Raw genomic sequence first — 25525 nt, forward strand, 5'->3', positions numbered from 1 at the left:
TCTGACAAAAATTGAAACTGAGCTAAAGAGGGAGATATTGGGCCCGATATTACCAGGGAGGCAGGTTGGCAGCGGGGGGTCGACTGGGCGCGTGGGTAACGCCCAATGAAATCGGTGGGTTTGGCATGCGATCGTAAGTAAATTGAAGCCACTTACGTTGGCTTCCGGGTTTCGCGCTGGAAAGCTGCGCAACGGGCAGACTGCGCACCTGTATCGTAGGCTGTCAGCTGGAGGAGCTCTATTTAAAGGGGCAGTCCTCCACTGACTGAAGCTGCAGAAAATAGGAAAAATTACAGCATGGAGCAGCCCGGGGGAAGGCTGCTCCCAGGTTTAATGATGCCTCAGTCCAGGTCTTACTGGATGGGTGAGGAGGAGGAGGAGGAGGAGGAGGAGGGAGATCTTCCATCTGGCGAATGGTAGGAAGTGGCCTGCCTCTGCCACCATGAAGGCCTGGCTCGAGGTGGCAGAGGAGGTCACCAGCACCACCAACATATCACGCACCTGCATACAGTGCAGGAGGTGCTTCAATGACCTAACCAGGTCAGCCGAAGTGAATACTCTTACTCATTCCCCTACACTCTGTCTGTCACATCACCGCCCCACATCTCCTTCTGCACTGCCAACACTGCTCTATCACATCACTCCTCACACCCACTGAACCCTCATCCTCATCTTACCTGCACTTCCTCACCTCCCCAGTACTCATCCCACCACTACCACTCAACCCAATTCTCATACAATCTCATAGCTCTGTCTCATACTCACCCTCTCATGTATCGCTTTCATGGTCAGCCTCACCACACCTGCCACTACCTGTGCTGCAGCCACAGGGCGTGCATCACATATGTGTAGTAGGAAGCGTAAGGCAAACGTGTCGTGAGCATGAAGGGGATGCACAAGGGTATTTGAGGGTTTGTCATGGTTTTTACTTATATTTGTTTTCTGATCAACTCACATTACATATTGTATTGTCACGTCTTGGCCATTCTTGATGGCTTTTGCAATAAGGCCCTTTCATGATGTTCTCCATGAACACCCTTGATGCCACCCATTGGGTCACCCTACAGTGGGTGTATGTGTAGTTGCATGATACTTTGTGCAGGTGCCTTTCTCGCAGCACTGTGTTGTGTAGCTCCACCCGGCGGAGGTGGACGGCGTGCCTGGCGAGGCTGGTGATGTTGCTTATCCTCCAATGGAGTGATGAATGCAGCAATGGAACCACCACCCCCTCCCCCTCCCCCAATCCTGATGGTGTGAGTGTGAGGGGGTCCGCAAAGTAGGTAAATGAGTTTGGACAGCAGAGTTTAGGGTAGAGTTCAGGACTATCCATAGTCCTGAAAGTTGCTTTTCAGGTGTGTTAGATCTTCACTATGACGTTCGTTCTCCTCTTCTCCCTTCTCCCACTTTACTCTTTAACCTTTTCACTCCGGAAAATTCTTCATGAAGTAAAAACACACTTTCCCTGAATTTCTGGTAAATTATAATCATTGTTATTCTATATTCCATGTAAAGCCTGTACAATATAGGTAAAGGTGATGCAGTGCTAAATATTTGAGTTGTAAAAGTTAACATTAACTACTCAAAGTATCCTTAAGCTAGATTTCAGTTTTCTCAATTTGGAAAGGAATCCAGAAGAAAGATGGGGGGTCAAAATTGGACTTTGTTGTACCTTTTTTTTACACTTGTAAAACAGGAGCGACAAGGCGCAATTTCGGTGTTCAAGGTCCTGGACCCAAGGATGTCTGAGAAACATCTGACCCGAAATTAGGTTAGGCCATTTTTAACTGTTAATTGCTCCTAACTTGACTGAAATTCCAAAATTGAGGTTTTAAAGTTATTACGGCTGCAGATTCGTGTTTTAGTTCTTACACATAAAAATTCTGTTCCTATCACAACCAACAATTTTCAGCCTGTGGCATCAGTTAACAAGCTCTTGTCCTTGAAAATAACCATTCAGTTATCTTTGGAATCAGAAAGATCAGTGAATTACGTATCTTGGCTGTTCACTTCTTATTTCATATCTTTGGGATTCGTGAGTGTTCAGTCCTGCGCTACATCTTTTTGTGAGTTTCTTGTTTTTGCCCACTTTAAAAAAAAATTAATTACCTTCTCATTTTCATTCATCTGTGGTACACAATATTTCCACGCAAACAGGGCAATTTGTTCCCAGTCCTCTGCTGTCATATTCAACATCTTGAGTGGAGGCCTTTGAAAAACATATTACTTCTATCGGTTTATTGTCCTTGGATTAATAAAAACAACTGCAATTTGACTTTGTTTACTGAAACAAAAATAAATACCGATAAAATGTCAAATTGCTCATGAACAAGTTTTGCCTTTGAATACTATTAAAAATGTTGAATCTTCTAATCATAGAAACCAATTTAGCTATATAAATCACTTTCAAAGATATAATTTAACTAAACAAACATGTCTTTGAAAATATGATTGCTAGAATTTAATTAGTTTTGTAAAAAATGTGCTTCTAATTTTAGTTATTGCTTCTTCTTTTCTCCGTGTGTAAATCACCAGGAAGGGATGTGATGCTGAATTTACCTTCTCATTAGTATGTTATCAGCTTAAGGACCATGATACCTAAATTTACCTTAGTTCTTCCAGTAAAGACAGGCCCAAGCTTGCCCAATCAAGACTTATCACACACCTACTTTAAATCATCCTTTCCCAAGGTATTAAAAATGTGGGACTCCTTACCTCACTCAATCTTTCTTCCCGCCTCAATCCACAAGCATTTAAAAGCCAAGTATGGTATTACCTAATAGTTACTTTTTGATTTATCTCATCTTCCCTTTTACTCTTCTCGACATTGTCCTGCTCTAAGGCCTTTCGGCTTGGTTTCCCAATAATACTTAATTCAAAAACATTTTCAAGAGTGAACCCCCCCACACATAATCTAATCTGTATTTGCTAGTGTGAAAGTTGCCCCAAGCATAGAAATACCACACGATACTCACAAAAAGGAAAGCCATTTAATCCATCCTAATTCATCCATCTGGAATGACCCTAAAAGTCCTCTCGTTGTTGGAGCTAATTGTTTCTTGCACTGATATTTGACAGTGGAGCCGGCTATTTTGTCATGATTTCAGTGGATGGAAAATCACAAGCAGTGCATCTGAGGTTTTCCAATATCCGCTGGCTCCATGTGAAGCCTCAACAGCAGTGCAGGCCTTGCAAAATTTACACTTAAAATGTGACATGAATACAGTTTTAGTCTCTTTTTTTTTAAAAGTCTATTAGTTTTCACTGTTAATAATTAGGATTCTGACATCCTCCACTTCTCAACCTGAATTCACCCACACAAAAAACTGCAGGTCCTTATCAGAACCTAACCTAACAGAATTGAGCTGTTTCACTCCAGCTGGTGAACTGGTGACATTGGCCACTTTAGAGAGAGTCTTGCGCTCACCTTAATTTTCAAAACGTGATATTGTTAAGCAGCGAAATGCACCAATGAGTGGACCCATGTTACACCCATGATCGTTTTTTTGCCACTTAGAAAGAAACACAGAAGCAAAGTTCAAAGGAGGCCTTACTACAGCAGTATTGATAAAATAAAGATAAGAAAGGATATGGATGGAGGGAGAGAGAAAGATTGAAGATTTGAGATAAGAGAAGGAACATCTAACAGATGACTAGCTTTTTCTTGTATCTGTCGAGGCATGCAAGAGAGGTGGAAAAGAGCCTCCCTGGATACAGAATCAGTAATCAAGTCTAGGATGGACTAGGCACATATACTCTGTGGCATGAAAATTATCTTTATTATGTACCCAGTAGAATGAGGTTTCATATCTGTGTCAAAGAAAGAAAGGGAGAATGATGAATTGTGCCATATGCTAATCACTGAAGTCTAGTCACCTGATGGAGCACTGCTGATGCCACCTGCAAGATTGGCATTGCCTATGGAACTTTTATTTGGGTACAGATCTCTCAACTCTGTACGTGCAACAAATGTCTGCTTGAAAGAGAAAGATCAGTGTTGTGCTTTGTTTCTGATAATTGCTCAAAGTGAGATTGTGACATTGGTCACAGTGACTTTTCAGAACACTACTCTTTACAATCACATAAGATTTTCTTTCCTTATTTCTAATTCGGCATGAAGTGGAAGGGATGAAGAAAGATAAACATGTGGCTAGATCCATAACTCCCCATTCTTTGATGTGCATCTGTGTGTAGATTTTGAATTTGGCCTGATGTCATTTTGTAGACTTGAGGCATTTAAAGTATGTTTGATTTTTTTGGGGGGTTTGGCCACAATGAGAACCAGTGACATGATGCGTAGACCCAGAATCTTCTCCCATTGGGTAACTTTCTGCCTCCAGTCAATCATTAGAAGAAATATTTTTTAATTGGCAACACACATGAGAACACATAAAATACAAAATAAGTAAGTTGCTTACAAGTGAACAATGTGTGGCTCATTCACAGAGCTGTGAGGTCGCCTATACCGGATAAATATTCTCTGGCAATGTCAATCCTCTGCGGGCATCAGAATTGCCCACGAGATGACTGAACTCTGATCAATACAAACATACATGTACTGCTATGTACTGAAATGAACTCTACTACCACGTGCATAGTGAGGATCTACTCTTTATTATTTTTATTGTTGATGCTTTTTTTTCCAAAGGTATGTGTGTGTGTTTTCTTCCCATTTTTCTTCTGATTTCCTTGCTTGGGTCTCTGCATTATGTAGCCCAGAGCTCTGAAATCATCAGCTGAGAGTTCAAAGACACCCGAACAGATGACTGTTCTCTTCCTCCCATTTTTCTGTGAAGATGTGGATGTCCTTTGCTCTGTGCCTCCTCACAGTGAAGCTAAGGTCAGAAACACAGCATATGGTTGATTCTGGCAGCAAGTGGCATTCCACCACTCTGTGCTCTGGGTGTATTTTTGTTTTCTTCTTCATGCCAGTATTCTTCTGATATAATTTTGTGGTGTGTGCAGTAACAAAGATCACATTGTGTTAAATGTATTTTCCCACAAGTACAGGTCTGTTTTCCAATGCAGCTTGACATTAAAAGGGGGATAAAGCTAGGAAAACCAAACTAGCAGCCTCAGCTGGCAGTTGTAGTGCTATTGAGTTTTCAATCCTATGAGAAGAGAGCTTATTAGCATTATTGATGTCAATTAAAGATTGATAACAGGTCTTTGAACAGATTTTAACAACCAGGCCTCATTTATTGCCGACCAAAATGACAGGGAAGTCGGTGGAAAGCAGTCACCAGGCCACTAAAATCATGCCGATCGGAGGCAGCCGCTGGGGACCAGAGGGAATGGTCCATGGCACTAAGGTGAATGGATAGCTGGGGGGGGTGGGGGGTGGGTAAGGGAGTGAAATTCCTGTTGGTGGGGGAACAGGGGGAGGGGGAGTCCTGCAGCAGGAGAGATCCAGTGTTTCCTTGTGCGGCCTGGAGGAGCACTTCTGCTCCTGGCCCATGGGGAACCAAAAAAGAAAATAATTTACTTTAGTGGGCTTCTTCTGGACATGGCTCCTGTTCCTGGCAGGTTTGGCCTAATGGGGAAACCACCACTAATAACCCGCTCAGGCCTCAGTTAAAATGGCAGATCGGGCTCTGATGACGTCATTTGAGTCCGACCTGCTTATTTCAAGAGGACTTCATCGGCTTGGGGCGGGTGTCCCTGCCCCCTGCAATTTAAAATTGCAGTTTGGTCAGATCTGGGCGGGAAAAGAATGGGTAAATCCCACATTCCATTTTAACTGCCTTCCAACCTGGTTCTGCCATCAAGGCCATTGTGTCTCCTGGATGGGCAAACATGCTGGTGAGTATTATACCTGCAATAATAATGTGCTGTCTAAATTTGCACTGGAGCTGGAGAGCAAAATGGAAGCAAAGGCATCATTCATACAGGACTCACACCTAAGTGCCAACTACTGATGGAGCAGTGCGCACAATTCAAAAAACAGTTGCTTGTTCCTAACAGAGAAACAGTGCATAAAAGGTGAAGATGCTTACCAATCAGTGTTGCTACCTGAAAAATGAGCTGTGTCAGTGGACTATTAATTTGCACCATAAGTCTTGTCTGCAAAACAGTGATGCCCACCCTGTGCCCTTGAACACTGGTGTCCTGCAGCTTGAGAGAAGTAGTTAGTAATGGGCATGTGTCAATACCACTTGATTTTCACTAAGGTTAAACAGCATGGCATTTCAATGAGTAGCAACATTTATCGTGTACTTGGAGAAAGTGGTCTGCATGCTGAGTCATCCAACTAATGGCAAGGCAACAGATATGGTCAGTATTCATACAGAATTCCAAAAAGCTGCTCTAGTTGAGGGGGGAGATGGACAATGGTTGGAGGTCAGTACCAAAAACTATTTACTTGCCTTGGAGCCTTCTTTCTGCGGCTGTTTGGAGAAGGCATGGTCTTGGTATTACAAAGCATCCTTGTGATTTCTACCCATTGAAAGGATAAGTAAGACCAGAAACTGCTGAGGAATATTGCTGATATTAATCATTGTTGAGGCAGTTCTTCAGGCTATTGTGTCATGCAAATGAGATGCTATGGAGGCCCACGGCATAATCAAAAAGAAACGGGCTAATTGTGTTCATGTGAGAATGTGTGGGGGAGTTTGTGACTTTCTAAGAGATTGCAGGATAGACTCTACGGAAACCCAATTATTTTGCTTACATCAATTTTCATAGAGGTTTTATCTTGCATCACATGGCTCTCACTATGAAGCTGAAACATATAGAAGTGCAAGTCTTTAATTTTATCATGGATGTAAACTCCAGCTCCAAGACTCATGTAAATGTAGGTGGAGAATCAATCTATCTCTGTTGCAACAGAAGTGAGGCAATGTGGTCCACTGCCACCTATGCCTACACAATGTCTTCATTAATGATATGTTGGATGACATCATAAGATATAGTTTAGGAGTGTCTGTTTCAGACATTTCTGAAGTAATTGCAAATTAATTTGCAAATAATGATCTCACCTTGGGGGTCAAGCGCAGTCCTATTGCCACCTTGAACAATGGGCAAACCGTGGGATATCGTGCTGGGTGTTTTGACGTGTGATATTATGATTTTGCACAAAAAGAAATCTTCATTATATTGATTGCAAGATAAAAAAGGATTGTCTGTCCCAGTTACTGATTTATATCAGTACTTGAGCATTCTGATGGATGTTAAATTTAGATTGGACACAGTTATTCAAGACTATGCTGAGGGGAACAAAGGGTGCTCTGGTTCTTTTTGTCTCTTCACTGACAACAAAGTACCAATGCAAGTTAAACATATCATGCAAAAGATGTGTGTCAGAGATGTTTTCATCACAGTCACAAGCTCCTATGCATGAAATAGAAGGGATTCCTTTAGCCTGTGCAAGATCCAGGACAAAATTGAGGACTGGATTTGGAGCAAAATGAAGAAATGGTTATAGGCAGGGAGAGCTAGCTGCCACCTACAGTGACCAGTTGCTCAGCACATTGGAAGGAGAGGACAGCCTCACAGTGACAAATCTCTTCTCCAAAATCCTTTACATGAGGGCTTGGATTAAGCAATTAATGTTGAGTAATCCTGGTATCTGCATTGGACTTGGCTATTTAGAAAATCAAGCTTCCAGGCATGTCGCAGGTTATCCTGCATATCTGATATTTGTCATATAACTGATGAGATTTGGAAGGTGTTTCCTGGGGGCCAGTGGGTTATGGTGTGTGTTCATATTGTGGTCAGGAGGATGGTGGCAATGCACTCAAATGATTTATGTTGAATTGTACTGCACGCTGTGCTATGTGGCTACAAGAGCAGGGCAGAGGCAGGGTACTCTGCTACTGTGGCTCACCTTCTGACCTCAGAACCTTTCCTAGTCAGGAGATTAATTTTCAAGTCAGGAGTGTGATAGAATACTCACTACTTGCCTGGATGGGTGCAGCTGCAACAAAACCCAAGAAGCTCGACACCATCCAGTGGCTTGATTGGCACCTCTATCACCAAACTCAATATCCACCCCCTGAATCGAAGTGCAGCTGCAGTATGCCAATGTACGATTTACGTATGCACTGCAGCAACTCAACATAGTGCCTTCAACAGCACCTCCTTCCTCTGTGATGTTTACCTTGAAAAAGGTCAAGAGAAGCAGTATCATTGGAACATCATCACCTACAAGTTTCCCTCCAAGCCGCACACCATCCTGACTTGGACATATATCATTATTCCTGGATTAATAACTCTGGACTTCCCTACCTAACAGCAATTTGGGAGCACTATCAGTGCAAGGATTGCAAGAAGAAGGCCCACCACCAACTTCTCAGGGCATCTAGGGTTGGGCAATAAATGCAGCCTTGATACTGAGAACAAATACTGAGAACAAATGTATTAAAAAAATTCATGAGGAGTTCCTGATGTTGCCTTCTGTTCAGTGAGGGCTCGAATCCATGTGTGTCAGTTGGCTAACGACTAACTAGTAACAATCCTTCTTTGGAGGGAATAAGTGTGATCTATTTATGGTTGAGTCGGCTCCAAAATGATGCACCTAGCGATGGAATATTGGAATTGAATCAACCCTCTGTGATAGAATAGATAATGTATTTTCACATTCTCAAAACAGTTGTCTGCGTATGTTCTGGTATTTGAAGGTGAAAAGACATGTTAATGATGATTATTATTTGCTCCCAAGAGTCTCCAGAATATATGTTGTGCACTACAATATTCTTGTACTACTATGATCACTGTCTATTCAGACTCAATATAGAAAATGTTGTTTTATTTTCCTGGCTTCAACAAAGTAAGGTTCCCGTTGACTCAGTTATCTATCCCTCCCCCACCTCCTCCAAGAGTCGTCTAATTCCAAACAAGCATATACTCTTGAGACACTGGGATTCATCTGCTTTTAGAGTTCCAGTGGTCTGTTCTGCATGCAGTCTGTTCAGATGAATGTATGCCACCATTTTAAATTGTTAGAAATGTTGGTGTTATTTTAGCAAGAGACCAGCACTGATTTATTCAATTACTTGCTTTTTTAGTATTTTGGTGTCTGGGAGTTTATTTATCATAGTATAATACTTTAATTTCTGGTGTTCTATGTAGTAGTCAGTTAATTTTGTTTTACCTTCAATTGATGCTTCAGGTTTTAACAAAATGTAAGCTGCATTTCGTTTTGGAAAATTACATAATTGATGGGTGCATTCAGGATGCACTTGGGGCCTAATGCCTTTGCACATTTTTCTCATCCACCCCCTTGCCCTGATATATCCATATTTAAATGATCTGAAACCCCAATTTGCGGTGATGACAGCACCATGACGGTTGGAATCAATTTGCATAATTTGATGAACTAGTTGACAAAATAAAGGATGAGCTTAAATGCATGAATTCATGGAAAATATTCTTAAGAACTCTGTTTATTGCTTTCTTTAATATTTTAAAACATTTTCTTCTGGTCATATATTATTAATTGAATGTACAATGAAGGAGTTGGGAATTTTTCTAGTTGCAAAGGAACTTAATTAACCTATTTGGAATTTCCTGGTGGAATAAACTGAGGCTCCCTCTGTTTTTCTTACTTCCTTGCAACAATGAGCTTATTGCTTGTGAAAATTACGTCTCAAAACTTACCAGAGAACTCACTCACCCCATCTTTGAGTAGTTAAAAACATTTTATCTTCTGGAATTTCCACCTTACCTTCTGCACAGCTTGGATCATTCAGCTGGGCATGCATTGTGATATATTTGGGCTTTTGAACATGTATAACCTGACCCTCGGTTTCTTACTGTGCCCCATCTGTGCCCAAACTTTCAGATCTCAGTGCCAGAACAACTACATGAACTTCCTGCTCCTATGGAAATAAAATATTTGAGTGGGAAAAGAAGGTGTAAGGAAAAGCAGCCCTATGTTACAGCTTACACGCATTACTGATTTATAACTTTTTATAACTCAGTTGAAATTTAGTACTTACTATCTTTAAAATGTTTCCAGTGTCTCTTGTCTCTTATTGGTTACGTTTGTTTTGCCTTGTGTTAGCTTTCTGCTTTCAGGTAACTTCATAGTCTAAAATTATTTGCAGCAGTATTTATAATCCCTTGACAGTGAGTGCATTGAATAAAGGTCATGTTTTATAGGATTGAAAGTGGAAACCTGGTTCATTTTAGACCATTAACAAGTATTGAGCATGATAACTAGTGGTAAGAAAATGTAATTTTTTTTTAACGTAGCATCAATTAAAATTGCACTTATTATTAATGTGCTGTTCATGTCATCTTTGATATTTAAAACAAACTCAAATAATTTGTTTGTTATGAAGGGGTCTTATGGTTTCATCATAATACATGATCTGTAACAGCATATGTAATTAGATTTTATTAGCAGTTTATTCAGCATATATTCAAACAAATTAGCATTGCAAATTAGATGTCTAAAAATACTCTGGTAACATATTAACCGAAGACTGCTGGCAGGTTCAGAGAAACTACTTTCTCTTTGGACTGATTGGTTTTACCATTAAGCTGAAATAAACAACATTCCAATAATAAAGCTATTCAAATATCAGGAATAGTTTTATTACTATAAAATCAAGCCTGAATTACTAAAGACAGGAAGGACAATTTTAATGTTTTTATTGGATAGATTATAGCACCGGAATGCACTGTATTTTATCTAAATGTTGTGAGCTAAAGACGTCCTTAAGGTAAGAAAAGTGCAGGAAGGGTAACCTGAACTATTGATTTCAATGAGGAAAAATGATTACCTGAATGGCCATGTGACTGAGCTGTGAAATTCCTTAGAAAAATATATTTGAAATAAAAAATGTATTTGAAGAGAAAAGTTCTATTTGAAACCCTTTGTGCTACTAATGTGAGAATAAATGATTTGACTGCTCAGATAATCTATTGTACAGATTCTCATGTACACAGTCAATTTAGGTCCATTTTGATTGGTTTCAAATCACGAAATGCCTGACTTTTTTTCTGATTGTATCCCTTTCACAGAAGGGTTTTGAAATTTAAAATAGAGTTTATTTAAATGATCTTGTTCATTATAGTAGAAGCACACACAGCAAATGTTAGGGAACCACTTTTCTCAAAAAGTCTGATCCTTATCTCAAAGTGTCGACAACGAATGTTTCTATGTACATTTTGTAACTTTGTATAACATATTGTAATGTATAAGTCGATCTCTTGTGGTGGTACAAATGTTAAGTTGGAGAATAGGATTGCTCTCTTGCCTATCTCTGAAATCTTCGTGCTGCTGTTTCTCTCTGTTGCTCCTCTATTGCTATTCTCTCTCTCGCTTCTATCCTCTCAATTCTTTTTGATACTGATAATATCGTTTATTCATTCAGAGAGAAGCAGAATATGAATTTATCAGACACAACACATCTTAGTGCAGCTGTAGGTTTTTGTCCAGCAGTTGCAAGAGTGATTGCTGAGAATGTTGATTTGCACAATGAGACGCGCCAGACCTGCCCCTGCTCTCCATCCACAGTACGGTTACATACTGCTTGCCCTTTGCCATTTTGTGCCTTGTTGGAGCTGCTCATTATTAGTTGGGTTTGCTTTCTTCTGCTGGCCTGAAAAGCAGTTATTCCGATTGGTCGAGCTGTCCATGATGACCGCTCCCTTTACCATACAATGCTTCTGGTGTTTCCATGGTGCTGAAATCTGGCATTTTTACCAGTGTTATGCACCAATTTAGCAGATAACCAAAAAACAGTAATCAAGGAAGTAAATCACACACAATGATGTCCATTTACCATTTGCCAGATTTGAATCTAGCAGCAGACGAATGGAGTTAAAATTGACTCTGTTTACTATGTTTAAGAGTCCAACATAAAATTAATTTGAGATTTGAGCAGTCTAGTTTGGTTACTATTGGATATTGGCCCACAACACAAAACTGACCATTGTTGCTACAAATTGATGATTAAATTTAGAAAGACTGTATGGATGGCTGATGTGAGAAATGGAAAAATTCAGTTTGGAATAAAGGCACATTGTTGGGACAGGACAATTTTAGAAGCATCACAAGATGAGAGGAATTTACTCTCCTTTCATCTGTGTTGTACATTGCGTTCATGCTGATGTTGAACTACATGTTTCAGCGATACAAAATGCAAATTTTCTTGTTCTTAGAAAGTAAAATGACCAGCTTAATTTTCCAAGCTAGTATGAACATGGGCATCAATTTTGTATATATTCTTCCAAACTTGACACTTATTTGGTACATTAAACAGGATAAAAAAATCATCTGAGATCTGTGACAAGTTGGAGCACCTCAAATCTGGTGATACTTGACAGAGGAAGTTTGGACTTGGACTCAGGCTTGATAATTGAGGGGTAAATTTATGAATTTGTGCTCTCGCTTAATTGGAAAATTGAGGGCCGCATGTGCCCAAATTCCCAATTTGTGCTCCTTGTGGGCAACACGTCGCACGGAGAATACAAATTTGTAAACTTACCTCTGTGTAGTATATTTACATTTATTATACTCTGGAGGTTTAATGTTGTTAGATGTCTGAAGTTTTCTTTTGTATTATTATATCTTCTGAGTATTTTTCTTATCTCCTTGAGTTATAGTGTTTACTCTTTGATCCTAATGACTGCATATTAAGCAACTTCATTCGAGTCTTAATGATCTAACAATGATGATGGTTTGGATCATGGCAAATCTGTGTCACTTGGCAGCTGCATTTGCTTTTGTCATAACTTCAAATAAACTATATATTTAGAAGGGGAAAAAAGTTTTGTTAGCTGCAGTGCTTTACTATGCATTAAGGTAACATTGTACAAGGGGCAAACGTGAGGGTTAATAATGAAAAAGATTAATGATTGTAAATTAAGTTGGCTATGTTTTTGTCTAATTAGCCTTTTTGATGTTTGAACTGATTTCACATTTAGAGTGAATCTTCCTCATGATTACTGTAATGGGAACATTTCCTCTGTGTGATATGTGAAGTGAAATTGTAAATGATTTTATAAACAACTCGCTATGATTTTGCTACAACACAGAGAGGATAGCTTCTCCATTAATGTTGGTAAGATTAAAGCAAGGGCAGTTAACTGCACAGGTCATATTTAAAGTACCCACATCTGATGTGTGTTTCATTTTTTTAAAACCCAGAGTATGTATTGTGGTGATCTAATGTGCAATAGAATGCTAACTAATGAAACAGGCTCAGGTTTAAGGTAATATTTGATCTTAGCTGTGTCATCGTATCATTGTTGTCAATTTGGAAGGGTAACTTTCTATTTCTTTTTAGAAAACCAGAATAGACAAACAAAATCCAAATTCACTAGCAACTTTTTCTTATGGTTAAAATAATTGAACCTATTCACTTTATAGCCACCAAATTTAATAAATATTTTCCTACTATCAAAGTCTATTATAATTAATGATATTAAGATAGAATTATTGCAAAATGTTAAATAAAGCTCAGAATTGATCTAATAAGACTGTATGTTAATTGTATCATGTGATTTATATCAATTAGTGTTAGTAGTATTCAGGTGGTGTGTATCAATTGGGGACTCTCTTGTATCCTTTTTTATACGAGAGCTTATCTAGGGTATGGTATGTGTGTGTAGGGGAATCTCTGTGAATAAAGGCTTGGAAGCAACTGAAGAACAGGCTCTAGTATTCTATCCTTCACCACTTGGCTATCCGATTTCCAACGTGTAGATTCTCTTTGAAGTGAGAGTGCTCCAAATCACTCTGGCACGAGTCTCATTCATAAATTAATAGCAAATCGGGATCCCAAGACTTAAAAGGGATGCGATAGCATTTTAACTCATTCCTTTGCGGGGTGCCCACTCCACTAGATACGGTTGTTGGGAGGCTAGCAAGGCCTTATAAGACAAGTTGTTTTTTAAAAAAAACTTTCCTTAGTACGGCCAGGAAGAGCAGGAGTGCTCCTTTGAGCTCCACAAGGAAAGTCCAGACCTCTTTTGCCTCGGGTTCTCTCCCCTCCAGCGGTGAGATCCTTACAACATCCCCTCCCTCCCCACCAGTATTCTCTTGGTGTCAGCCTCCGGGTCGCCTGATCCCTCGCCAGCCAGCTGCCGTTTTCTACCCGAAATGGTCGAACAGCCGACTAGCAGCATTCAAATGCCCACCAGTTGTAATCTGCCGGGTTTCCAACAAAAACTTTGGCGTGGGATTGCCGTTGCCCCTGAAATCAGACCCATTATGGCAGTTTTTCAATTATTTACATAATTTTAGTGACTTTTTTAACTTGAGATTTTCATGAGTATTGTTTACAGTTCTTGTTTTGGCATCATTAACTAATAACTTATTAAATAATCATTGTTTCATCTGCCCTAAAATCCAACCACCCAAACACTTAGTGACAACACTGGGTTTCAAACAGTGACCTAACTTGATACAATTTTGAACTAGTTAATCAGTCTACACTCAAGCTTCTCTCAAGGTTTTTATGAGGTAATTTATAACACTGAATTAGATAAACACCTTGTAATCATTTCTAAATATTCATTATTCTCACTTTATGCTTAATTTATAATTTTCAAAACATGTTAGAATCTTTTAGTCACATTGAACAGCTGTATTGTTTGTTAATGCCTTATTACCTACATTGCTGTTTCATTTATTTTTGTTTCAGATAAGACTTGGATGCATTCACCTGAAGCGCTCTCAAAACATTTTATACCCTACAACGTAAAGGTATGTAATGAACTATAATCATAGGAAAGAATAATGAATGTTTTAAGAGGAAAAAACTGCTACAGACTCTTGATAGCAAAAATAAACTTATGGTCAATATAACTGAATTTAGTTTGAAGTTTCGCTGTTTACATTTGCATTGATTTCTGGTAGAACACACCAAATGTTGGAAGTGAATCCTGTTAATTCATTCAAACTGCTCTGAAGATTTGCCATTTCGTAGTTATTGAGAATTAAACCTTCAAGAATGATTTCTGTTGCTATTATTATGTGAGCAATTTTGCCTATTAGAATTATTTTCTTGCTATATTGAGAATCTACATACAGGAGTCTACAGAGAGCACACCTTTGTTTAATGTACAGTTTAGAAACTGCACGATTGGGGAACTGGCTGAGCTGGCAGACTGTGCTTTCACTTCAAAAGCTTAGGTTCAAATCCAACCCATGCTGGTGGAGTCAAAGTCTCCTCTCTCTGGTGACTATCAGAGTACTACAAGAAATTAGTTGGACTGGCCTTAACCCTGTCCTGAGGGGATGAAGGTCCCAAGACAAAAATGAAAGTAGTTCAGCACAAATTAACAGTGTTACTTAGACAGCCCATAAGGATGAGTAGTACAGACAGTTAGAAAAAATTGATGAATGGGGGTTCTTCAAAGTTTAACATTAAGGCATAGTGTTGGAATGGAATAGAGAGTTTTATTCTGCATCTAGTTATAGTTTACCAGAGTTGGGAATACTTGATGCTGACATAGAGTTCTAGACTGAAATGATGTCTCATTCTGCAGCATTGGATTTCTCACCTTGATACATTTAAAAAAAAAGAAAAACTAATAAGTAAATAGTATTACCATTATAAAACAACATGCTGGTGACAAAATATTAACAAGTTTTGTATGATATGCATTATTATGATGTGCTGAGTTATGTTAGCAGAACTTAACTGGGAGAGGGAGAAGAACTGGCACTGCATGTTCTTAATATGTCATGGATGGTTAGGCAATGCCAAATTGATGTACTGTCTCTTCCACATAACCACCAAAGTTCTGAGTTTCTGGTTTCCTTTCAGATTGCTCCATCTGTGCTTTGGTTGGTGACGTTTCATCTGACTTTTTCCCCAATAACTTAAGATTGCCAAAGCATTGTCCAACTCTGTTGCTTCTTGATATCAATAATCTCCTTCACTTATCTGGCACAATCACTCTTTTGTTGATGATTACTCTACATTAATTAGCTTCATTGAGATTGTACAGCCTCCAGTCCTCATTCAAAGCAATGACTAAACCACTTCACCTTGATTCCCTTCATGATCTCCGATGGGACAATGGAGATCTTGACCCCAATATCAGCATGGAGGCGGGATGGCAGCGGGGGGGCGATTGGGCGCATGGGTAACCCGCCCAATAAAATCTGTCCATTCCCCACGCAATCGCGGGTAAATTGGAGCCACTTAACGTGGCTTCCAGGTTTGCCGTCTGAAAGCTGCACAGTGGGCGGACTGCGCACCCGCATCACAGGCTGTCAGCTGGAGGAGCTCTATTTAAAGGGGCAGTCCTCCAATGGCTGCTCCCGGAGCAAAAACCCAAATAGCACAATGGAGCAGCACAGGGGAAAGGCTGCTCCTAGATTTAGTGGTGCCTCATTCCAGGTGATATTGGATGGGGTGAGGAGGAGGAGGGATGTGTTCTACCCGGCGGACGGGAGGAAGTGGCCTCTCTCTGCCACCAAGAAAGCCTGGCTCGAGTGACAGAGGAGGTCACCAGCAGCAGCAACATCTCCCGCACCTGGATACAATGCAGGAAGTGCTTCAATGACCTAACTAGGTCAACCAAAGTGAGTACACTTACTCATTCTCCTACTTTCCGTGTTCCACATCACCGCCCCCACACCCCCAACTCATTCTGCACTGTCAACACTACTCTACCACATCACTCCTCACACCCACTGAAAGCTCATCCTCAACTTACCTGCACTTCCTCACATCCCCATTACTCACCCCACCATTACCACTCAACCCAATCCTTAAACAACGTCATGGCTCTGTCTCATACTCGCCCTCCGATGCATCTCTTTCACGGTCAGCCGCACCAAACCAATGCATTCATCGGTTGGTCATGTCACCATCACTCATTCACGGGTCTGTACTTTCTCCCCTTATAGAAGAAGAGAGCCAAGAATGCACAGGAGAGGGCAAGGACCGGAGGTGGTCCACAACAGATAGTCATCCTCACAGACGCGGAGCAGGAGGCGCTGGAGCTGAGCCGCACCTTTTGAGTGCCTGTCCGTCGGAGACGCCGAGACTGGCACCCGACAAACGTCTGGTAACAGAACTTTAATATTCAGTACACGCAATATGAATTGATGTTAACATGCCTTGCCATCTTCAGCACCTCTACATCTGTGATGATGCTTAATATTGCATTCTGTTCTCTTTTAGGGCCTTCAGCGACCGCTGTGATGACGGAGGGCAATTCCTCAGAGGACCTGCCGGCCTCTGAGGATGCACCATCACATCTGAGCAAGCCTTCCACCAGCGCAGATATACACACCTCGGTGGTCCCAGTCCACAGTTAGTTGGGGTCGCACATGGTGAGTTACCACACATGTGATCACGAGCAGACACTGGTGGCAGGGGCAGCTGTGGAGAGTCCACGTCAGTGGGAGCACTCCTCTCCAGGCTCTGCTCAGCTGGACACAGATGCTGAACCCTTTCAAAGGAGAATGATCGAGGGGCAGCAGCGCATTTGCGAGATCCTGGAACAGGTGCCACGTGTGCACTCCACAATCGCACAGAGGATGGAGGAGTCCAACCCCTGCATGAGTGGAATGGTAGCACAGATACAGGAGGGTATCTCTGAGATACTGTCATAGGGACCTGAGGGCATCTCTGAGATAGTGTCGCGGGTAAGTGCAGGAATATCTGTGATGGAGAGAAGGCTAGTCTCCACGGAGCTTCAAGCACGGTTCTTAAATGAGTCCATTCAGACCCTAACAACGGCCGTTCGGACTCGGTGAACAACATTCTGCTACCTTAAACAGGCAGGCAGATACACTAGCACTGGCCTTACAGGCTTCATACATGTCCTCCAAACTGTCGTCCAGCAGAGTGGTAGGAGTGGTGTGGGCCTGACCCAGGGGAGGGATGATGGCGAAAGGGGACATGGAAGTGGGGACGCCACTCAAAGCGCAACCACGTCTCACCCATTGCCCCCCTCTCAACCAGTACCCGCAATGCTGCCTCCTCTCCAGGTAGCCGAGTCTGCCCCTGCACAGGTGCAGGTGGAGCAATCTTTGGAGGGGCCCTCACAGGCACCGAAACCCAGGGAGCATAGGGCCAAAGCATCTAACTGGTCAGGGCATGAACATGAGCAACCTGCCACTACCTCTGCTGCAGCCACAGGGGAAGTACCACATAGAAGTAGTTGGAAGCGAAAGGTGAAGGTTTTTTAAGCATGTAGGGGATGCACATGGGTGTTTGATGTTTGGTCATGTTTTTTATTTATATTTGCTTTTTGTCACCACTACTGCCACATCTTGGCCATTCTTGACTGGCTTCTGTAATAAGGCCCTTTCATAATGTTCACCATGAACACCCACAATTGTGCCACCCATTGGGTCACTCTACAGTGGGCGTATGTGTAATTGCAGGACTGTTTTGTGCAGGAGTGGGGGGGGGGGTGCGCTGGTGTGGCCGCTGCTCTATCCAGGTGGTGAGGACTGGACTCTTCACACTGTCTGATGTTAGAAGAACCGTTCACATATCAGTGACTCCCTGGCCTCACGAGCAGCCAGGTGAGCCGCTGTTCTGCCCATGGGTTGCTCCTGCTCCTCCTCCTCCTCGATATTGGTGGCAGATGTGGATGGGGACTCCTCAAGCGGCATCCCTCTCTGTTGTGCCCTGTTGTGCAGGGCACAACACACGACTATAATGCATCCCACTCTGGTGTGTATTGAAGCACTCCCCCAGAACAATCAAGGCACCTGAAGCGCACCATGAGCAGCCCGATGGCATGCTCAATTGAATGGCCTCCTGTGCTATACCATACTATGATGATTTGAAATGGAAACCTAGCAGCTCTCCAGATCAATGCATACAAAATAGGGCAGAATCCTGTTCCATTGGAATTTCGCCACCTTTTTTGGTGCAACCATTTTTCAGATGGGGGAGGGCAGATCTTCCACCGACACCCCTTGCATCAAGGGAGCTGCCAGACTACCTTGAGAATTCCGCCCTAAAAGCCCTTTGCGGAACTCTTTAAAATACTCCAAACCTTACCCAGACTTTAACCTGCTAGGAGCGGAAGAACTTGTGCAGGCATTTTCAGTCCAGATGGGCATTGGCTTTGGGCTGCTCCACCTTACAAGGGAATATTAGGGTATGTAGTCCCTCGCAGGCTCATTCCACCCACCCTAGCCACGCAAATCCCCACCATCCCCCCCCCCACCCTAAATTTGGGATGATGCCTACATCTTGCTGCATGGGCAGCCAGGAGTACCACTCTGCGACACTTGCATCAACGGAGCAGGATGCCAGGAATTTTAGGGCCACTTTCTTCATGTCTCTCGTCATCAGCAACTAGGACCTATTATTTTTAATGCTCTGTCCCCCTTTATCTATCACCATTCTTAACTTCACTATCTCCTCTGATACTAAATGGAACTCCCAAATCTTCTCCATTGATAAAGCTGCCTCCAAGGAAACTTGATGAGTGATGGAGATTTTTGATAACTTTTTGCCAAACTATTCTTTATCCCTCAACAACACTTACATTTTTTTGAATGACAAGCACATCCAAGATTTAAATATTTCTCCCATATCTTTGGAGGCTCTTTTAACGCCTCTGCTGTACTCCTGGAGTGGATAGAACAACAGGTAAGGAAAGGTATTGCATTGATGTAGCACCTTTCATGACCTTGGGATGTCCCAAAGTGCTTTACAGCCAACTAAGCAGTTTTAAAGTGCAGTCACTGTTGTAATGTAGGGAAATGCGGCAGCCAATTTGTGCACAGCAAGGTCCAACAAACAGCAATGATATAATGACCAGATAATCTGTTTTAGTGATGTTGGTTGAGGGATAAATATTAGCCTGGACACCGGAGAGAAATCCCCTGCTCTTCTTTGAATAGTGCCATGGTATCTTTTACGCCCACCCGAATTGTTGTTTGATATTTAATCCCTCTCCAACATTTAATCTCTAACATCTTTCACTCTCTCTTTCTCTCTATCTTTCTCTCTCCATCACGACCTTTCTTATATTCTGGTCAGGCGAGGGAGGTGGGTGGATTCCGCCTAACCTTTCTCCAATGTCTTGATGGCGTGCCTGGGAGTATTCTTAGGCTACCCAGGAATCATGCCACTTACATCCCGACTAAACCCAACAAAAGTCTCGCCAGCCTAGAGTTGGTGGAACTGGTAAGGACCCAAGACTGCGCAGGGAAAAGTATTTGAGCTTTGGAGCATTTTACAAATTTAAGTGTTACTCCACTTCGATCCTTCCATTCTTCTGATCTGCCCTCAGATTGACATGGAGATGCTCCAGTTTCCTTCTGGTTGTCTAGGCAAGTACCAGTGAAGTGTCCTTATAAGCACAGGTTCCCCGACCCAATTATTTTTAATGACCCATCCCTGCAATTTGGGAAGGAGTCTGCGGCCATGACAGCGGGCAGCTGGGAGCCCCTTTCTGCTGCACTTCTGCTGGCGGAATGGAACTCCTGGAATTTGCGGGCCTCGTAGTATATTGCTATGCCAAGTTATTCAGTACAGCTAAAATACAGGGTTTTGACTTGCATTGAAATGCTTTACAAAAAGACAAACTTTCTGCCTCTATTTGGACATTTGTGAATAATTAGACATGTTACATAGCAAAAAAATCTTGAAAGCTTTTACGTTTCAGATGAACTCAATTCAGCACTTCAAACTTCAGTAAAGGCAGTTCAAAAGGACTTGGCACTTTGTACAGTAGTCTGGACATTTGTTAGCATTTTTAAGCACAATTTGCTATTTTGGACAGCATTGGATTAACATTCAGGCGATCAAAATGTTTTGCTAAAGGTGCATAATAATGGGAAATATATTTATATGCTGTTAGTGCAATTCAAAATAACATATTGCCATCAAACTTTTAGTTAGAGCATGGAAAGTTCGGATAGTGTGGTGGTACAGCTTGTTTGATGGATACAGTTGTTCACATGCAGAGTTCTCTTATCTTGGCGCTGCGATTAAATTAAGCACTGGCCAATAGCTAGAGTCATTCTAGGCCTATTAATCTTCGCCCTCAGTTAAAGAGGTCTTGGCAGTATAATTTGCGAAGAGGGAGTAGCCATAGAAGAGAGGAGCGCAAAAATCCTAATTCAGTTTAGGTCTTTATTTTATAACCCTGTCCGGACCAGATTAACTGGCATTTTTCTCAATGACTGTTTGTGAGACCTTACTGTGCACATTTGCCTTCATGACTGCACTTACAAAAAAAAAGTAATACAATTAAGATGGTTAATTTGTGCTGAACTACCCTCATTTTGGTCTTGGGACCTTCATTGGTTAGAAAATGCTTTGTGGCATCCTGAGTGTGAGTGATCTATTTTACTGGTTCAGTCTTTAATCATAAAGGGGGTGATTTTAAACCTCAAGAACGGGTGGGTTGGGAGCAGGTGGGAGTTGAAAATAGTTGTTTTTTGGGTCGCGGCTGCAACCAGATTTAATGTCAGCGTGTAAATGTACAGGCTTCCAACTGGGAATGTAAAGTCTGAAAATTTTGCGGTTGCGACCCAAAAAAACAACTATTTTCAACTCCCTCCCGCCCCCAACCCACCCGTTCTTGGGGTTTAAAATCACCCCCAAAGACTCTAAGGTGTTTTGTTCTTTAGCTTTATTAAAATCTTTGAATACAACCAGCCAAAGTTTATCACGATACAAGGCTCCGAGGTGCACCTCTCGAAGGTCCATGATATTACTTGAGCGTGTCCAGCCTCGCTTTGAGAACGTTCTAACAAATACGATTTAATTCTCATCTTATATACGTTTTTAACACATCATTTCTGTATGGGCCTCACATCAGTCATCCTCCCTGTCTCATGAATCTGCCATCTGCTTTATTCTCTTACATTCCAGATAACAGAATACCTGACATAATCAGCCTCCTATATGATTAGTTGTCTCCGATTTATCAAGGACACTTATCTTTGCCCAAAGCATACTAAACTAATGACAACTCCTTTTACCCAACTTATGCACATGAGATAAGAATAACACAGGATGCCTATTACTCAATGGGGCCTCTCTACACAGGGTCTTAATAAGAGATAACAGAAAGCCTTGTTCACAGGAAAAAGCCTATATAATGCTTTTCCTAACCAGGTTAGCAGTGTTTTATAGAAAGCTTGTATAATGCTTTTTTTACACTGACGATATGGTAAAGTGCTATATAAATACAATTCTTTCTCCTCTTCCTCTTCCTCTGTCTTTCTAGTGTCTTGTTTGAAGAATGTTTTGCCCTTACTTTCTATGCATTAAGACTTCACAATGATCTACATTATGTGAAACTCAGGGTAGAAGAGGAAAGAAAAGCTGGTCTTTAGTTTTTCACATTATATTCATAATTTCTGGATTTCATGGAATGAGAAAGACTAGACACGCCCCTGTCAGCAAGTTTGCTTCATTATCGTTAATTTAAAATTGTCTTAGATTTCATCATGAATTTCTTGATTCGAGTGGTCCCCAAAACATGGGGCATCTGCCTAATCAAAACTGGTTGGTGTAGCTTTACTCAGAAAGCAATTCCCAATTTCTGTGTTTTTCGCTTTGTTGCTGCTTATTCACTGAGGCAAAAACTTGCCTTTTGAAAATATTTGTGCACAGTGCAGACTGTCCAGCTCTGTAATAGTCTATATCCCATGTTTTATGTGAGTGAAGGATCATTAGTGCTCTACTGTATTGATTATTGTGATTAAACCATTCTGTAAAGTGTTTTCAAATTTCAGTTTACGCTGTTATATAAAAGATGCGATTCAGTCACATGCTGGGGTAAACAGTGTAATTGCACATTGTGTCGAAACAGTTTTCTGATCATCAGCTTTTATTTCACTGTTGAGCTTCTCCAGCAGTTTAGCAAAAAAGTTTTCTGTTTATCCAGGTATTTGAGGTACACGGCTACTAACAGTTGGTGTTTTTTAAAAAAAGTGTGGCCTTTAATTTTTCCAGCAAAATGGGTCAGCTTGTACAAGAAATCTATATTGCAACACTATTATAAGTGAGAGCAAAGGGGGAAAAAAGCAGAAAATTCACAGAAAGCTAATCAACACCTGAAAGAGGAATAACAAAATACTGCTGATGCTGGAAATCTGAAAATGAAAACAGAAAAGCTGGAAATACTCAGCGGATCAGGCAGCATCCGTGGAAAAAACAGAAGTCAACTGCTTGACCTGCTGAGTATTTCCAGCTTTTTCTGTTTTTATCATCTGAAAGTGGAAGATGAGTTAACATTTCAGATGAGTTTTGATATAAGGTTATTTCCAAAACCTTAGCCTGTCTCATCTTTTCAAAATCTGATTAACTTTCCATGTATTTCTCTCGAATTTTCTATTTTTATTTCAGATTTCCAGCATTTGTGGTTTTCTTTTGATTCCTGACTGATTAAAATTAAACAACTGGATTATTACAATTGCTCTTTTTTGGATTACACTAACTCAAAACATTTGGATGATCTGTTCTAGTCCACTAGTCTGCAGCTTCTATTTCCACATAATTTTCCCTCCATACATATTTATATAGCTTAGGACGTGTCTCTTTTTTCCATCTGGAAAGCCAGCCATTTGAGGCTTCATAGCTTTCAGTCTCCTGTTGCTGTGCCAACATTTAGGTATTTTTCTTTTAACAAAGCTCCATTCATTGGAGACCCGTGGGATCTTACCCTAACAAACCATATGAATTAGTTATTTCTCATGTCTTGCTCTTTTCCACCCCTTTTTTAAATTTGGAATTTCATTTTCACTATGTTCTTTCATTGGTTTCTCTTACTGCTTTCAGTTTTTTAACATTTGCAACTGGGTTGCAACAAACTTCTCAGCCACTTGTTTTTGGCAGTTGGTTGGGGGAAGGGTTAGCTGTTTACAGCTTCCTATTGCTGATTGCGTATCTCCAAAACAGTGTATTTACAATTTGAGGTGAAGTCTGAAAGTCTGATGTTGGCTGAAAGATTTTTTTTCATTTGTGCAGCATTAGCTTTACCCATTGTTTTGATCCAGTGTACTTAGTATTATTCAGGATGTGTACTCTTTCAGCTTGTGCAGTGTGTTGAATTTTCTTTGTACGTGTTCTCTTTTAGTGATGTATAGAGATTTATGCTAGAAATAGATTGATACAAGTAACAGGTTTTTGGATTGCAGTCATAGGAGCAATTTTATCCCTGAAGATACAGCCTGATTCATTGATCAAATTTTGCCTGCTGTAAAGCAGCATTTAGAATTTGTAATCTAAGTATTTTTAGATATCAAATATGAGAGTCATGTGCTGTGGTGAGATTTTTCTAAACCATGACTCCTCAGATGTGTCAAATCTTTGAGGGAACACTTTGCTTTATTAATCGGTAACACGTTATTTATTTCCTGGACATTGATTTCCTAATAAATTAACATTTAAAAAAAAAAATCCTTATACTGTTAATCTGCCATTAAGTTTGCCTGAATCACAATTTTTAAAAAAATTTCGGCTTTACTGAGGGTGCATCCTTACTTTACCCTTTAAGCAACCAGAAATATTGCTTCCTATAACTCCATGTGACCTGTTTGCAGAGGATGGAAGTAACCTTTTTACTTTTTATGTACAAAATATGAAAAAAAACGTGGCCAATCATGATATTAGGAGGTAGGAAATTTTCTAGGAAAAAAGACCCAGCAAAATATAGATAGTTTAAAAATGTGATTTCTGTGCTTAACCTCATAAAATAATTTGCGTGTTCATAAGCATTTTCAAAGAACACCTCTCCATTAGGTGAACTAGTTATTAATTCCCACATATTCCCACCAGAGCATTATAAATATGATAAATAAGTTAGAAACACGTTGCTGTGCAATGTAGATTCAATGGAATTGTCTCTTGAGATGTATTCAACAGCAAAGAAGATCAAAACTTGGCTGAAATATTGAATTAAATTATTATTTTTTCCTCCCCTGCTGATTTCAATTTTTCTTGTTGGTGTGCCTGGAGGTCCTGATAAATTCATATTTGGAAATCAGTGAAGTTTCCTGATACCACACTGATGATTTGGTGACCTAGAAATTCAATGGCCCCACAACTGTTTTTCGCGCATTAAGCGGGCGCCTAAGCCTCTGATATGGCAGGCAGGAAGCGCGTGCTCATTATCAGTCGAAAGTGCGCCGCTCGTCATATTGGTATCAGCACAAAAATAGGCATCTAGAGCCAGTGTCCGAAACAAACGTTAGGCTCTTTGCATATGCAAATAAGAAGATTAACGGATATTTGAGGCCCCCTGTGAAAAATTGGGCTGCCCTAAATGCAACCAGCTGCGTTCAGGAAAACCAGGTCTACATGCGGCCTAACCTGCGGTCCTTAAAGGGACCAATCCAGGCCGCCACCAAAAAGGGAATTTTGTACAAAATACTTACCTGAATGTGGATCCCACATTAAAACCGCGGACCTAACTCCATATACCTGCCTTAGCCCCATATCCCTTAATACCTTTGGTTAACAAAAATCTATCAATCTCAGATTTAAAATTAACAATTGAGCTAGCATCATCTGCCGTTTGCAGAAGAGAGTTCCAAACTTCTACCAACCTTGGCGTGTAGAAGTGTATCCTAACTTCACTCCTGAAAGTCCTGGCTCTCATTTTTAGGCTATGTCTCCTAGTCCTAGAC

At 40.9% G+C, this 25525-nt stretch overlaps 1 protein-coding gene across 4 annotated transcripts in view; it reads left to right on the forward strand.

Moving 5' to 3' along the window:
• Positions 1–25525, forward strand: part of gulp1b (GULP PTB domain containing engulfment adaptor 1b) — a 376077-nt gene that overhangs the window by 220037 nt on the left and 130515 nt on the right. For all 4 annotated transcript variants that reach the window (XM_067987700.1, XM_067987702.1, XM_067987703.1 and 1 more), the window contains one exon: positions 14595–14656. In XM_067987700.1, coding sequence (XP_067843801.1) covers positions 14595–14656 — 62 coding nt within the window. The remainder of the gene's footprint in view (positions 1–14594; positions 14657–25525) is intronic.

Source organism: Heptranchias perlo, chromosome 7 (genome assembly GCF_035084215.1).
Source record: "Heptranchias perlo isolate sHepPer1 chromosome 7, sHepPer1.hap1, whole genome shotgun sequence".
Taxonomy (NCBI): domain Eukaryota; kingdom Metazoa; phylum Chordata; class Chondrichthyes; order Hexanchiformes; family Hexanchidae; genus Heptranchias; species Heptranchias perlo.